This window comes from Grus americana, chromosome 5, assembly GCF_028858705.1.
Source record: "Grus americana isolate bGruAme1 chromosome 5, bGruAme1.mat, whole genome shotgun sequence".
NCBI lineage: Eukaryota > Metazoa > Chordata > Aves > Gruiformes > Gruidae > Grus > Grus americana.
The window spans coordinates 25,806,241-25,823,170 of NC_072856.1; the positions used below are offsets into that span (position 1 = coordinate 25,806,241).

Sequence of the window (16,930 nt, forward strand, 5' to 3'; positions counted from 1 at the left end):
CCAAGCCAGGAAAGCTTGCAGGCAGCTTATTTCAGACTGTTGCTTTATCTTTGCTCAGAAAAGCTTCTTTGTATGAGAGCTGAAGCATAGTGTAAAATCTCAAAATGTGGAACCAATGCCTGTCCATACAGCCCTCTCTGCCAGCTTGCTTCAGATGGTGGTTTGGCATTTCCCTTGTCTCACAAATATCAGAACATTCTGTAATGAAGCACAGAATTGCCATCTCTCTTCAGCCCTATCGGTTTATTTAGTATTTCATTTCATCCTGTCTTGAAGTCCTGCTGGTGTAAAAACTGCCACCCTCAGTTCATGTCCTCTGGAAGCATCTCACTTGCACTCCATGTCATTCCCTTGTTTCTCCAAAGTCTGTTTTAGACCTTGGCACAACAAGGGGTTTCCAGGCTTTGCCACTTCTAGTTGGGTGAATAGCACAAGTTTCAGCTTCTTATCAAACCTGCAAACTTATAGGCTTCTCAGCGTAGTTACTCTATTACGGGTATAATGGTGCTCTGATCCTAATTTGGGAGCAGGGATCATCTACATGCACACACTTCACAGTGCCATATAAAACATGATGATATCTGGAAGCTAAAACAGAGTGTACTCCCTCCCCCTCCCCCTTTTAAATGAGGTGGGAAAGCTGTATGTCTCTTGCCTTCTCAATTCAGTGTCTGGATTCAGCTGAGTCCTTACAGGAACATAGTGCTCTGCTAATCCTTGCCCTAGATAAGACTCTGTGGTGAGAGAGGTAGAGACTAAGGGTAATGTTTCATAGTGCTTGACTCTCTGGTGGTGGTAAGATGTGTTAGCTTGAGGGGCTGGGGTATTCTGGCATAAAGTAGGGGCCAAGTCAAAATGCCTAAGCCTGGCTTTGGAAGGGGCAAAGCACTTCACTCAAGGGAATCTGCATGCAAAGTGAATGCTGCTGGGTTTTGGTTTTTTTTTTTTTTTTTTTTTGCATTTGTGAGTTCAAGCCATAATAAAGCCATAACAGAGACTGACAAGCCAAAGGCTTCCTTCCTGGGAAGGTTCCAGCTGTCGGATATCTAATCCTTTGGCAGCTGGCTCCCAGCCTGGTCCCATAGGGTCAAGGACTTCTCTATTAAAAAAAAAATCTTTAAAATCATATGCTAGATATGTTTGTCCTTCCTAGGTTACTCACAGAAGCTGTGTGCTTACCTTGTGCTTCTGACAACAAGGTTCTAGCAGCAGGGGGTCTCTTCCTCAGACTGTTTTGAACAGTCCTCCATGCAACATCACGTACTACTAAAATACTGTGAAGGACTGCCAAGCCGGAACCTGGGGCTCCTGTTCAGTTGGCTGAGGCTGTCTTCCTGGAGTCATGCTAATCCTCTTTACTTTGGGAGGAGTACCATGGGGGAGATGGGTAGGAACGGCAAAAGAATGGTTGTTTTTACTCTGGAAGTATGGAGAATGGTGACTGCCTCCTTATTTGCCTAAACTAATAAGCCAGCTACGTATGTTTTGTTCTTGCTCTTTCAGATCCTGGGTGCTGTGATCCTGGGTTTTGGAATATGGATTCTGGCCGACAAAACCAGTTTCATTGCAGTTATACGTAAGACCATGTTTCTTCATCATTTTTTTCCTTCTGAATTGACTCGAGACCGGGGCTGTGCTTGACCAGTATGGGGATGGCAATGCTTTTACGCATGGTCTGTGACCTGAGCAGTAATGTGGTGTATGGCAAGATGGGATTCTCAGGGACAGGGTGAAAGGGAGTGACCCTGGAGAGGCAGCATTCCTCCTAGTCTTGCAGATTGCAACACCAGAGTCAGACTGAGAGAGACCATTGCTTCTTCACCCAACAATCCAAATACTTCATCCTAAATGCAGGGAGTAGTATTTTGTCCTATGTTCACTGCATGCTGTGTGTTTCTGCAACAGCTTCCTCATTACCATCCTATGCAAAGCTCTCCAATGCCTTAATGTAGTTTTGCTATGCAAGTCCATTATGTTCTCACTGCTTTCCGTAATGATCAAATTCAATTCAACTGTTTTAAGTGCCAAAGAAAAGAAGGTACCTGGTTTTATTGGTTCTTCACGTACGTTGGAAATATCCAGTGTGTTTGCTCCTAAGCAGTAGAGGATGCAGATCTGAGGGGGGTGGAAGGTGTGGGGCTGTGAAGTCTCTAATGTTCTGACTGGATTGTACACACTTCATGAGACTTTGCCTGGACATCAGAGATGTTTTGTGTCACTGCATGGGCAAGGGGCCTTCCCCATTAAGTCAGCCAAGAGCATCAACTTGACTCTTAACAGAGGGTATGCTTCCTGCAATGACCAAAAAACTGAGCTGGCAGGGCTGTAAGTGGGCTATCACCAAATGAGTAGCTCAGCTCTGTCTTCCACAAACTCTGCTTCCTTTGTGCACTTACCTAGAGGGTCCTTCGAACTTTTCTGCTCAGTGGGTATGGTTACCCATTGCCACTATCTCCAGAACTGCTAACCCTGGCACCAGCGTCAGATGTTGCAGGAGGACTGCATGTGCACTGCTTGCAGCCCCAGGGAATAAACAGTAATGGCATTCATAGCCCCGTTGCCAACTACACTGATCCTGCTTTATCTCCCAAGGCCTGCTGAACAGTCGTGGTTTAGCCCAAGCCGCAGCTAAGCACCACGCAGCTGCTCGCTTATTCTTTCCCCTGGTGGGATAAGGAGGAGAATCAGAAGAAAAAGGTAGAACTTGTGGCTTGGGATAAGGACAGTTAACTAGGACAGCAAAGGAAGAGGCAAATACAGCAGCAATACTTAGAATATACAAAATGAGTCATGCACAATGCCCAGCCTTTTCCTGGAGCAACGGCCACTCCTCCCTGGCCAGCTCCCTTTATATACTGAGCATAACGTCTTATGGTATGGAATACCCCTTTGGCTAGTTTGGGTCAGCTGTCCTGGCTGTGTCCCCTCCCAGCTTCTTGTGAAAATCAACTCTATCCTAGCCAAAAACCAGGACAAACACTGGCCTGGCTTTGGAAAGTGCTGGGTGGAGACAACACACCTACTAATGCCATACACGCAGGTACTGCTGCTTGCTCTGTTCGATGTGCTGGGGCATCTGACTTGCTACTGTAATACTAGAAGGGTGAGAAGCGCACTAAGGGCTGTTGGTTAATGAAGTGGGGGCAAGAGCAGAAACATGCTTTTAATGCAGGCAGCCGCAAAGGAGTTTACCAGGACCTGGCTGTTTGCAGCACCCCTCTGTCTGAGGTGTGTTTAGTACCAGTGGGCCAACAGCTGTACCCCCAAGCTGATGGGTGTTGATAACACTTGTGGAGGTATGAAGTCCCTGAGTTTGGCTCTGTGTCTTCCCATTTTACCCAGAATCTCTGCTAACAGAGCATTTAAGGATTCAGCTTCCTTCCTGGAGACTTCCAGCATCAGCTTTTTCTCCCTGCCCCCTCGCTTCCTTTCCCATGCCTTGCTCCTCTTTTCCTCTGCTTTAGTAACCCGGGCGTTGGGGAGGGAGCCCGGCACAGCAGGGCACTCCCGCCGCTGCCAAAGGAGCCTGTTGTACTTGCTTGGCCGCCTGCCCAGCGCAGGCGAAAACACGGAGCAATGGCAAACAGAGCAGGAGTCGTCTTGCCAGCAGAGCCTTCTCTTGCAATTCAGGATGTATTGCAGATGAGAAGTGCAAGCACAGCTCCTGTCCCCTGCTATTGTCACTTCTCCAAAGGCCTTTTGAATTGGAAATACCTTTTTCATTCTTCTAATAAGTTGACTAAGTAACTGCTCTCTAGCACTGTGGAGGTGCTGCAACCCAGGCACTTGAATGCTTGTATAATGGCTGAGCAGATTTTTCAGGGAGGGAATAGTGTAGTCTTGTGAAGGCCACTCCTGTAAGGCTGCTGCTTCAGTAAATGCTTTGCAGTATCAGCACCTGATCTGCACAGCAAGAGTCCCAGGACTGCTAAGGAAGGAGGAGCAAGATCTTGGGTTTTGTGGCTTATGTCCAGCCAGGGAGAGTCTGGCCTGGAAATGAATCAAGGCTGAAGTGTCTGAAGTGACCTCTGTGTCAAACAGCTCTGGTTCATTTTTTTGATAACTGATCTTTTTCGTCTGTTTGGCATGTTCTAGGGAAAAGATCTGGAAACTGGTGACTTGCACCAGGTATCAGAAGTGGGGGAGATGTGTTGCAGGGGAGAGTGTTAGTCTGGATTTGGTTACACTCTTTCAACCTATTTCAGGAGGAGCTCAGAGGAAACTTGCCTCCTGGAACTTCTCTCCAGGAAACTAAATGCTGAGCTCTAGGAACGTTATTTTCATTAATCATTGGACATCCAGAGTTCCCCTGCACTGTGCAGCTCACAGGTTTAAGAATGTCTCTTAATGATAAATGAGGTTTCTGGTTACTATTTCTAGACAGAGTATCTCTTCAACTTTTATGCCTTAATGCTGGCTCCCTCCAATCCTATTCTGCAAGAAATAGTCGTGTAACCAACTGAAACGTAAGAGCTTGTTTCTTCTGTTTCTTGCAGTACTAAATGTTGAGGGGAGAGGATTGACAGCACCAGCATGCCTGAGATAATACTACTTCAATTTGGTTGAAAAACTGTTGAGTGTTCAAGAGCACAGTCATTCCAGACACAATAGCAGGGGATATCTAGGAGGATATGTAAAAGTAGCTAATTTGGGTGCCATACCTGTTTTGATTCTGGGATAGTATCTATTTGCAAGGGGTCATACACATGTGCTCCAACAGCCTGCAGTGAGTGCCTGGCCACAAGCCATTCAACACTGACTTGTCAAGTAACCTGTCACATCATCTATGCTCAACATTAGCTGTAGCTCTCGCATCATGTTTCATTCCATGGAGTTTGTGTCCCACCGTTGGCTGCAAGGGTATAAGTAAAAACAGAATGGCTGGAACAAGGAATAGTGCATTAAAGTGAAAAGCCAAACCAAAAAGTTTTTAGGACTTAAAAAAAGCTTCCCTGAAAATAGTGAGGGGAATTGAAGCAAATAGAAAGTAGTTGTGGAGTAGGACATACTTCATCTTACTCTCACTCAAGAGTGCATTCATGAGGGAGTTAACAATCCAGTAAGCAGCTAACTTTCTCCAAACAAGGTTAATTTGTTTAGAGTGACCTTGAGCCTTCCAGGCTCTGAGATAATGGAGATCTGCAGGTTGGGTTTGAAAGTCTCACTTCATCCGAAGACACCCTGAAGCAGCCTTCTGTCCCTGTGTTCAACACACCTCTGTGCAGTCTCTTTGTAGAAGACGACAGACTATTATAAGTGGATATGGAGGCAATTCTGTAAATGGTGATGGCGGGTGTACTTGTTGTCGGTAGCTAATTTTGTTCCCTCTCCTGGCCCCTACAGAGATGTCATCTCCCTCCCTGAAGACTGGTGCATACATCCTCATCGGTGTTGGGGCTCTCACCATGCTGATGGGGTTCCTGGGCTGTCTTGGAGCAGTCAATGAAATCCGATGTCTCTTGGGTCTGGTGAGAGAATTCATGCTATGTTTTAGATCCACCCTTTAATACCTCTCCTGCAAAATATGTTGGATTGTAGCTGGGGCTCAGGTCTCCTGGGGATGGTACTTCTGCTAAGTCAACTTAGATCCAGTTCTTAATTTACACACATTAAATTCTCCAGCAGTCAACAGGCTGCAGCAGCAGTTTCTCTGACATGACTGATGATGAGCTAAAAACTCTGCAAGATGAGAGAGGATGTCACTGACACTTCCTGCAAACAGTGGGTTGAGGACTGCCAACTGAGGAGAGATGTCTCAGGTGACCCTGTACCTTGTCCCCCCACCCCAACTTCCCAGTTGGCATTGTGCTCTCAATGGTGCAAGGACAAGTGTCAAGGGTAGTGAGAGAGAAGAGTGAGTGTGTCCTGCTGTGCTGCAAAGTTCAGCTTCTGTGGAAAGTGCAAGAGTCGAGAGAGACTTGACTAGGAATGTTCTGTATGTCAGGACCTTTCCTCAAATGGTTCATCTATAGGAAATTTTCTGTTTGTGATGGATGAGATGACACTAGCTTCACATACCTTGGCCTGCTACTTGACTCCTACTTATGCAGAGCACGTGTATAGGAAACCAAGTATGGTCACATTGTGTGTCCTACATCTCCTAATGCAACGGTAATAGCTGCCACTGTTTAAAAGTAACCTCAGATGTCAAATTTTCCTTCAAGCAGTTTGCTGGTGAATCTTAAATTTAGATCCTCAAACAAATATAATTTTTTTAAAAAATGTCATTGGCTGTAAAAATAATTAAAAAAATAGGTTTGTAAAATTGACTTTTCTTGCTGTGGAGGCTTGAGGTAGGCAGAGTCCAAATGATTGAGGTCAGAGTAGACTGGGAATGGAGTGGGAGAGGGAGCCCTGCGCTGGTCTGATGTAGGTGCTTGTCCTTAAGCCTTTTACTGAGGAGAGTATTGTTGATAGCATAGCTTGTCTGCAGGCAAAGGTGTTGGGTCAATGATGACTTCTGTATATGAATTCTTACTAAAACTTGTGCTGTTATGTGCAGACCTTTCTAAAGGCTGATAGTAGTCTTCTCTTTTGTTTCCAGTACTTCACCTGCCTGATGGTAATCCTCATAACTCAGGTTGGTGCTGGACTGGTCATCTACTTCCAGAAAGAAATGGTAAGAGTTTCTTACTGTATGTTTTCCTTGGTCTTGGTTTGGGGGAACAGGAGACACATGGAAATTCTTTCTTTCAAACTGGGCTGTACTGTTACCAGACATAACTGGATTCTACTTTCCCCTACTCCAGCTCAGCAGCTTTGCTGTGCAGTTTGCTGCTTCTGTATCTGCTAGCCTCAGGAGTACTACTTTCTCAAGGATTGTGAAGCTCTGTTTGGTATGCAGGCTTTATTTTTGGGTAGTGGGAACAGTAAAATGAAATTCCTGCAAGGCTTTTGACCACATCTCCTCTTGATCCTGCTGCAGACTACTATTTGGGCATGTAGCAGCAGTGATTACTATGTTACCATCACTGGTGCCTTGAGGGGTTACCAGCCTGAGTGATTGCTCTTCTGACTGGCTTCCCTCCTTGTGTCATCTTGTTCTGTCCTTTCAGTGCTTCTGCATCTGTACGCAAAACTCTCCTTGGAAGAGCTGTCCTTTTTCCCCAAGAACAAACCTGAGTAGCTGACAGTTCCTGTACTACAGTTTGAGCTTAAAGCCAAGTGGTTTAACATTTTGAAGTGGACCTCTTTGTCAGGAATGCAGTTTCACAGCGTATGCTTCTAGAGCTCCAACAGGCTTGGTAGTGTAAAGGGAATAACTTTTGAGCTACTTAAGTGCATTGCAACAGCCTGTCCTGGCTATAGGTTCCCTGGCCAGGGCAGTGCCCGGTCAGGCCTCCAGCTGTGTGACAGCTGAACTGGAAGCCACATTCACACAGTGGGAGTAAGTTATAATTGTGGAGTCCCTGATGGCTTCTGTCCTGGTATGCAGGCATCTGGTACTGGTTGTGGGTAATGCTGTCCTTTGCATATAACTGTATATCTATACCACTGCGTGGCTGTGCTTGCTTCTCCTAAGCCAACCCTACTGCTAGGTGGTTACAGAAAGCAGATGGTTGAGGAAGTTATGGATGGGGCCTGGTGGTGAAGTTTGGGGGTGGGAGGAAGGTGCCTGCCCCCAGCGTAGCTGATATGAACTTTGTGCAAGTGGCTGTGGTGACTGTGAGCAGCTGTTGGCCGGGTTCCTTGTCAAATGTCGTGTGAATGTAGCTTGTCCTCTGGGCTGGCTGGAGCTGAAGGAGAAACTGAAACATTGGCTAGCTGGTGTGTAAAGTTACAGCTTTAAACAAGCTGCTGATTATCAACAAAAAACTCTGACTAATGCAGAGGAGGAGGTGTGGGGATGGGCATTCCCCTGCAATGGGGAAATAGGACTTTTTGGACCATGAATTTCCATACCTCTGTGGGTATTTCTCCTCCAGCTGTCACTCTCCTCTAGAAAACTCCAGCTTGTGAGCTGTAGCTCTTCATTTGAACCTCAGTTAGACTAGGGAGAGAATGAAGTGCTGGGGGTTATTCTGCACAGCCCTTGGAGCCGATGTGGCTGAGATCATTACTTGTACGGATCCAGCAGAACAGTAGGGGAAGCTGGGCTTTGAACACATGCTCTTGTTCAGTCCTCAGTGAAGGAGACTTATCGAAAAGCTCTTCTAGAGCCCTTCTATTTCAGGGGTCCTCTGAAGTACCTACCTTGAGCACTAAGAAAAACTGTTTCAGGAAGGTCTTGGCTGAAATCTCCCATGCACTGGTTTGTGGCTGCGCTTCAGTGGACGTCGCTCTGCTTCACTTGATGTACGTCATCCCAGAGCAGCTCAGAGCACAGTGAAGCAAACTGAAAACTGCTCAAGATTGAGTCCCTAGATGTCTGTTGTGTTCTTTGTTTCTTTCTGACTTCAGGAACTTGGTTAGATATAAAACAAGGAATAACAAGAGCGGAGGAAAGGATCTTGTACCCAGAATGTAGCAAGGTGATACTCCTCCACTTCTTGTACCTGAAGTATTTATTTCTGCACTGCAGGAGAGTAGACAGGATTATTGTTGTACTTGTCTACCTACCCTTTTCTTGATTAGTAGCTACTGAATAGATGGGGGGTTTTGTTGGAATATTTGTTCCTTTTCGGTGTCAAAATCCTTCCCGACCCCTGACATACGAAAGTATGCTGAAATAGAGTTAGTGCAACTAAGAGGCTGAGTCTCTGACAGGAAGGATGCTCATTTGCATCCCCCATGGGCATTGCTAGAGGAATGCCCCCTCAGACTGGAATTGCCCAGTACTACTGGGAGGATGTTGATGCAACATCTGTTTCCTTACCTCTGTTGGTGACTGAAACTGTGTGGTAGGGTGGGATTTTTTGAGGTACAACAAAATAGTAATGTCACAAATGTTGCAAATGGCATTCTGCTTTGTGAGCTGAATGTTGCTACTCACCTACATGTAGTGGATCACAAGCCCCTAAACCTAGAGAGCCTGAGCAAGGTCTCTCTTGCCCTAGTTCACACAGTTCTCTGCAGCTTGGTTCTAAGTGCCTTGAGGAAGGAGAGCAGTGGTCTTCTGGGAATTGCCCTACTTGCTAGCTATTGTTTGTAGCAAACAGGCCTGTGTGATTGCATGCAGTGACTTGCCTGGGGCTATGGACTATGCATTAGTTTCAGAATCTGAAGTGACTGGAGGGGTGAGACCCCCTTTCCTGGGTTTTTTGAGCCTGTTTTCATGTGCAGGTTAGATGCTAATAAATGCTGGGAGAAGGATCTAGCTTGAGCCTCCGACAGAGGGACAGGATAGATGACCAGTGGTGTGTGACAGCGGAAGAAGCTTGCATGATTCATTCTGAGGCTGGAATCAAAGACCTATGCTCTTGCCTCTGGTGCTGAGCTTTCCCCAGCTCTCTCTTCAGTAAGCCTGTGTGAAGGGGAGACTGACAGCCCTGCTGCTTTCTGGCAGTGATCTGTGGCTTTGGTGCGTAGGCTTTAAATGTCCCTGCTGTGGGGTGGTGGGGTTGTGCCTTCTGACACCAGGCTAGCTAGACCTGGGAAGCAGCAGGAGCCCAGAAAGCAAGGGTAGCGATTTCTTGGAGCAGTTATGTTCTACACAGCATTGGCTTTAAATGGGTGAAGACAGTGAGGATGTTGAAAGCCTGCCTAAGTGTTCAATATACCTTTCTAGCTTATTGCTCTTTCAGTTTTCTTCTGCCAAGTGCAGAAGGGTAATCAGCTGCAGGTGCCTGTGTTTTCCCTTTGGGCTGCTCTGCCGGTTAAACCCATGAACAAGCTGTCTCTGTGTGTGTACTCTCCAGAGCTGTGCTATTGTTTGCATAATACTCCCCCTTTCTCCAGTTACTTCCTGAAACACCTAAGAATACCTGAGGTTTTATTTAACTGAAATACCTATTTTTTTGAAACCAGAGCTGTTTGTTAAGGCTCCTTGCCTGTTCTTGTATAAGAGTAGAGGAAGAGCAGAGATAGAGTTTCCCTATGCAGCTGTGATTAGGAATATCTAGTTCAGGCCCTGTCTCTGCTTGTAGTGGGGTCCTGGGACGGAGAAGAGAGGCACTGCCTGGGATTCTTGCAGAAGTGACCCTAGGCTCCATCTGGCCTAATAGCTAAGCGGCCAGATGGGCCCAGGGCAGGACAACAAACCCAGCTCTGCTTGCCTCCCCCTGTGCATGTGAAGCAGCAGTGTGTGGGAGGGGTGAGGGTGGGAACTCAGAGGTTCAGTAACTGATAAGGCTTATGGCAGCAGCTAAGGCCAATCTCTTTAGTGAGAACCAGGTCAGGTTGCCTTGATTTGAAGGGAAGGAAAAGGGGAAGCGAAGTAATTAAAAGGGGAAGAGCTAGACATCATGAGAAGAAAGATCATGCAGCTCCCATCTGTCTGGCCTGACATAGCTGATCCCAGTGAGCTGAGCTGCATTTTTCCTAGGAAGCAGAGTTGCTGATATAGAGAAGCTTCTCTCTGACACTACACACTGCTTCCTCTTGCTGGGTGTCCCTGCATTTGCCATGGTCATTCTTAACAGCAAAAGGAAAAATCATTTCCACTGATTTGAAATATGCTGTAGCACCACAGACAAAAAGGTAATACATGGGATGTGAGCATCCTAGCACTCAGGCTGATGTAACTCTGTCCGATCCCTCAAGCAGTCTAATGACACTTCTCTCCAGCCTCTTGTGATCTGTGTCTGTCCTTAGCAATAACAGCTGTTCTCATGTACAGGTTGGCTGAGAAGAGCTTCAGAAGGAGGTGGGAGGAAGAAGGTTGAAGGAGTCTGCTGGGTGGTAGCTTGCACCTCTTATCAGACTGAAAGGTGTTCTAAATATCTCTGGTTAAGGAATGTGGGTGAAGGGATGATTTGATATACCTGAGCTTTGTGATAACTGTTGTAGTAGTAGTTGTAGTACTTCCTGTCTTAATATAGAAGCAGCAGTTGTAGGAGTTTGGGGAGAGGTTGATCAATGCCTTGTGAAAAAGGGAAGTTTCCACCAGCTGTGTGTCAGAAAACCCAGCTGCGCACAGGAGCAGAGTGACTCATACCTTCCCTGAGCACTGGAGATGAACTGCAGTGACCGAGGTTCTGGACCAGAGTCTCACTTGCAGTACGAGGTTAGGAATATGTTACCTGCGAGTACTTAAGGCAATGTTGTCTTTCAGCTTACACTTATCTTTCAACTCTATCTCGTCTGGGGCAGGCAGCAGTTATTCAGCCTGTGTCTTTCCAGGATAACCATACCCAGTTCTGTTTCGTTATTGCTTGTCAGGTTTGTAGCCCTTCTCTGTGCCTGGGCAAGGACTTGCTAGGAAGTACCAGTGCTTTGGTTGTTGCGTTGCATAGCAAAGCTGCTGTCTTGCCTTCCCTTCAAGACTGAGACTGTATGTATCACCTTATCTGTACTTGTTACTTTTTGGACTCAGCTTTTTTTGAGTGACTGAAGTTGCATATAACACTTCTGAAAAGATATAGTTTGTGTTTTGTACAATTGTTTTACTATTTTCCTGTCTCTCCTGGAGGGATTTTCCTGATGTGTACTAAGACTGTTTCTGTTCTCTGATTCTGGACTACTGGAGCCTATAGGGCTGGCTGTTTGTTTTGTGGCCACCAAGCATCCCAAGTTTTTCTGTGGTAGATCTCTAGTTGTCCTCCATACACTATAACACTTATTTGCCCAGGACTCCACGACTGGTTTCTTGTGAGTTCAATTTATTTTCCTGTCTATTCTGATCTTAAGGGGATGCATGATTGTTTGGTCTGATGTATGAACTTCTCTGTGTATCAGATGTGCTTCTCATCAACACTGTAACAAGCATAATGCTGTACTGAATAAGCAAAGGAATTAATTCTAAGCCTCAACTTCTGAGGAACCTGAGTAGCAGTCTCCCATCTGCTTAATATGCTTGACAAGAAACTGATTGGTGGAGGAAATGGGGATCTAGAACTAACTTATTTTCTCTAGAATACCTTTCCTCTTACACAGCAGCAGGCTATGCAACATTGAAAGCTAGGGCGAATATGTTGTGTTTACTTCTGCCTTGAAACAAACTTTCTTAGCAAGAAATGCTACCTGGTCATCATAGTGAGACTTTATCTTGGTAAACCCATTCTATATTTCATCCTGTTGATCGTATTTATTGCCTCTTCTCAAAAGCATAGACAAGACTGCAGAGTAAGGTATTTGAAGGTCAGTCTAGGGGATTTGTCGCTGCCTGATTGCTTTTTTTTTTTTCTTTTAAACATTGCTTTACGTGCCAATTAAATGCTCATTTTCCAAAGACTTCAGTCATGGTTCATTCTGTTTGTCTTTTTGCTGTAACTTAAAAATAGCTGTATTGTGGGAGTGGGGTAGCCTGAGCACCTGCTACTGTTTCCTTGAGATCCTTTGGAGAAGGTCTAAGCAGAAGCTACTGCCCATTCCGCTTTTGTTGCAGTGCTTGTAATCTCTATCTGTAGTTTGTCTCTGCTCTAGCCTCATTCACTGGAGCTAGAGCAAAGTAAAATGTTTTCACGCTCATGACAATGATGAGCCCATTTTTTCCCCCACTGTGGGGAAGGTGGACCCACAGCAGGACTTACACAGGTGATAGGGAGAGGTGTTATGTACCCTAAGCCCCAAAGAAGAGGCTACAAAGAATTAACTAATGTAACTCTCCTGCCTTTTTTCCTTGCCAGCTGAAAGAAGAGTTGTCCCACATAGCTGAAAATCTGATTAAAAATTATGACCCTTTGGATGATGATAGGAGGAACTCACAAGATGCATGGGACTATGTGCAAACACAGGTGAGTCATGGGGGAGGCAGGGGAGCAGCCAGAGGCAGATGATGCTATTTGTTGGTGCAGTAAACGGCCTTTAAAACTAGGCTGAGGACAGGGAAATTAGTATTGCAAGAGGCAGTACTGTAGCATGTTGATCTGGCTGATCTATGAAGTTGCCTGTGAGGTTTGGTGCCTGCATACTAGAAAACTGTCTTGCTTGCTATTGCTAGGTAAGACCCAGAACCATTCCTGTATGCTGGCTGTTAGGAGTAGCTAGTATTGGCTGCATAGCCTAATGTATCTAGCCTATCAAATGGCACCCCAACGCTTCTCCTTGTCTGCAAGGCCTCCAGAATACTAGTATGCGTGAAAGCCACAATGCATGCTATTTTTGTAGCAAATAAAGTCCCTAGCTTATTGCCAGGCAAGTCAGCAGCACTGTCTGCCTTACTACTTGGTGCGTGTTGCTTGCTTATTGTGATGGCTCTTCCGCAAGTGTCAGCATTCTTGGGAGCCATCCAACCGCCCATGGTTTCTGTTTTAGCATCAGGGTCAGTGCTTGAGCAACTAGGTCAGTGCCCAGGCACACTGGAGTCATGATAGCTGTTCACTGCCAAACCACAAGCTTGAGAGCTGGCTGGCTGTTGTGGTTAAATACATGCCCAGTGTGGGACTGGTGTGCAGTAAGTACAAGTAATAGCATTTTTTTTCAGTCTGCAAAACACTGACCTGCAGTATTTCCCTTCCTTGGAGGGAGAATGATTTATTTATGTTTTACCACTGTAGCTGCATCTACTTGCTAGGGGACTTGAGAAGGCTGAGTCTACTGTGGAGAGAGGATCCTGCTTGAGCCCTTCTTTTATGTAGGAACAGAAGAAGGAGGTTTTGTGGAGGTGGAGAAGTCTAATTCCTCTCGTACACTACAGTTAGCATTTGAAAAAGGGTGGGTGTTCTGTAGACCAGTTTTAGAGTTAAAGTCCAAACCTCTGTGAGGCAGAGGTAGTTCCTTCTGGAGGCTGGATTTGCAACACTTGTTTGGAAACCAAATGCTCGTCCTGGTGTGGGTATCCAGCTGTCTACTTCTGCTCTTGTGTCTATTATGTCAGACTGAAATGTTACACTTTCTTTCTGAGCCAGGGCAGGGGGGGGGATTTTCCCTAAACTTCCACCTCAAGTTTGATAGCCTTTCTGCTCTGTACCACTGTGCAAGTACTGGGATCCATGCGTAAGATCTTGGTCTTTGCCGGACTTTCCCAATGTGCTTTCCCCTCCAGCAACTGCAGTTTTACCACGTGGCTGTATAGGAATGTAAATGTTTCTTCGGATGGAAAACTTTCCTCATCCCATCTTCCAGCCAGCCCGGACTGCAGCCAGGCGGGCGCAAACTTGCTGTGACTCGCTGGGGTTTGGCAGCATGTCGACGCCATCATGTGGTGGCTGCTGGTGGCCCTCAGGAGCCATAGCTGAGAAGTGGTACCTTGCAATTGGGAACCAGAAAATGAAAAGTTCCTGCTTCATGTCTGCTCAAAAAATGTGTGCTACTCAAAGAAAAATAGTCTAGCACTTAAACCTATGGAAATGACATTGCTAGTGGAAGACTAGGTAGTAATCCTTTTGAGATGTCTTTGAATACATGGGATATCTTGTCAACACATTAATCTCTTGCCTGCCTTGCTTCTCCCTTGCCAAATCAATCTGCTGACAATGAACTGGAAGGACTGAAAAAAATCTCAAACATGTCACACAGGACAACTGCCTTTCTCCAGCTCACCCACCAGCAACATCTCTTTTGCACTTTTACTTCTGTTTAGCATTGTCACCTGGAGATAAGATGAGGTTTGCCAGTATTTAGTTTGCAAAAACTAATCAAAATTACATTCTATAGAATTGATGTCAAGCTGTGTGGCCTGCTGAAATCTGAGTATCTAGGCCTCATGCAGTAAGGCTGGTGAAGGATTCATATACCAGTATGACTGGTGTGCTAAACTTTATGGATGGCCTGTGCATGTTGTAGTCTACTTATGCTCAAAGTCTGCTAGAAGTGGCCCTATAACTCTTGTCTTGCTAGCAGAGTCATTCTTGGGTAGGAAATAATGCCCTGTCTTCTGGACAGCCCTATGCATAGGTTATCATCTGGTAATCAGGGTGATGTTCTAATGTAACTAATTCATGCAAACTGTATGGCCAAACTGTTGTTACACGGAGAACTCCTGTGTACTTCTACCTCCACTGCCTGTTTGTTTTCACGAGCAGTATGTTTCTAGTGCAAAGTGTAATACCATGACGATGATCTCTCTCTGCTTATTAGATTGCCTGCTGTGGCTGGACTGGAGCAAAGGACTGGGAAAGAAATGAGATTCTTATCAACCAAAGCATGACTGCATATCCCTGCTCCTGCTCCAATAGCTCCAGGGAATTTGAGGTACATAACGGTTTCTGTAATCTGGATGACCCTCTCAATGGCACTGCAACGTACGCTGACTGGCCTGTTCACAAGCAGGTGAGTGGGCGTGTATGGGCCCTGTGAAGCTTCTACTGAAGTCGCCTTGTCTTTGTTCCTCTGGGAATTATTCAGAGCACTATTTTTACATCAGTATTGCTTGAAGTACCTGTGGAAATGGGGACAAGAGGGGACAAGGATCCTGCCCTTTTCTGCTAAAGCTACTGTGAAACTTGGTATAGCATGTAACTGGGATAATCTTTGCATGCACAAGGAGATGTTACGGATTTTTCAGTCTTCAGATACTTAGATTTGAGCTTCTTTCCCTTGTGACCATGTTTTCTCCATAGGGATGCATGGATGGTGCAGAGAAGTGGTTGAAGGACAACCTTGGTATCATTCTTGGGGTTTGCACTGGTGTTGCTGTTATAGAGGTAAGTCACTCCTTGATGTGAACTTATACTGTCTTATCACAGACTCTTCTAAAGGTAAAGCTATTTTTCCAAGTGATAGACACCTGGTTTAGTGGCAGTGCAGTTCTAGCTCTTGGTTGTGTCTACCTGGAGCTTTGAACTGCTGCTTTCATTGGTTGGATCAGAAATTGAACAAAGCCTTGTCTACTTGTGGTTCCTGCTGCTGTGTCTGACACTTGGCAATTCACTGCATGTGTAACCAGGAAGAATGAAACAAGTGAGATCCCACTTGCTGCCTTAGAAAGCCCATAGCATAGATTCTAGATGAAGGCACATCTTTTTTGCAGCAAAATATTTTTGACATCCTAATTATTGCATTTTCCTTGCATTGGGGACCAACTCTGTTCACCTGTGTGGTGTTAAGGAGACCACTGTATTCTGCTCCCCTGTAGCACCCTTTCTTCCCATCTTATCTGTCTGGTTGCTGATTTTGTTCCCATTCTTCATTACTTATTCCAGCTGCTGGGGATGATACTGTCCATTTCACTCTGCAAGAACATACACAGTGAAGACTACACCAAAGTGCCCAAGTCTTGAGTTGGCTGACTCCAGAGCTACGGCAACAGAGAAAGGAGCAAACAGAACATTCCTGCCTCTTACCCAGACTGTCCAACCATTGACCATTATTCCTGTGACATCCCATTTCTGATACCACTCTGCTAAGAACTGTTAGAGCTGCAATACAGCCTGATCATCTGGCAATAGGGCCCTTGGGCCACCTGCATCCTGCCTCTGGATTATTTCTACTTCAAGAAGCAGAACTTAACTGTCTCATATCACATGAGACACCGATTAACCTGAGGGGACAGTGCTTTTGCTGCCTGCTCCATGTTAAACAGTACTATTCATATCTCCATTCTACAACCCACTGGACCTAACATACAATAACTCCTCTCCCCCCCTCGTTCTCCTCCCACACAGCTTTTCCCCTGCCCCCCCGAAGTCCCATCTCTTTTTCTCATGAGCCAGGATTGCTGTTGAGATTCCAGTGCTTCAGTAGCTTCACCTACTTCACTGACTTGTGGTGGTAACTAGTTGTGCTTTATAGGCCTTTTCCTCCCTTGCAGTTAACCTGATTCAGCTCCTACTATGCATCTTCCAGCCTAGGCTCTCATCTGAAATATCGAGCACTACCCTCATACTTTGCTTCTCCTGCTTCTGAAGTCAGCTATGCCTTGCCTTCAGTAGAGCTCTTTCCTTCGAGCATGATGAGAAGCCACCAGGAGGGAGCCAAGCTTACCTATTCTTAGGGTGGCCTGGCAGATTGT

The 16,930-nt window shown here is 45.8% G+C and overlaps 1 protein-coding gene across 4 annotated transcripts in view; it reads left to right on the forward strand.

The window, feature by feature from the left end:
- CD82 (CD82 molecule) overlaps nt 1–16,386 on the forward strand; it is a 39,293-nt gene extending 22,907 nt beyond the window's left edge. For all 4 annotated transcript variants that reach the window (XM_054827397.1, XM_054827399.1, XM_054827400.1 and 1 more), the window contains exons 3-9: nt 1,504–1,576; nt 5,344–5,468; nt 6,545–6,619; nt 12,666–12,773; nt 15,058–15,249; nt 15,540–15,623; nt 16,122–16,386. In XM_054827397.1, coding sequence (XP_054683372.1) covers nt 1,504–1,576; nt 5,344–5,468; nt 6,545–6,619; nt 12,666–12,773; nt 15,058–15,249; nt 15,540–15,623; nt 16,122–16,199 — 735 coding nt within the window. In that variant the 3' untranslated portion in view covers nt 16,200–16,386. The remainder of the gene's footprint in view (nt 1–1,503; nt 1,577–5,343; nt 5,469–6,544; nt 6,620–12,665; nt 12,774–15,057; nt 15,250–15,539; nt 15,624–16,121) is intronic.
- The last annotated feature ends 544 nt before the right edge of the window (nt 16,387–16,930 follow it).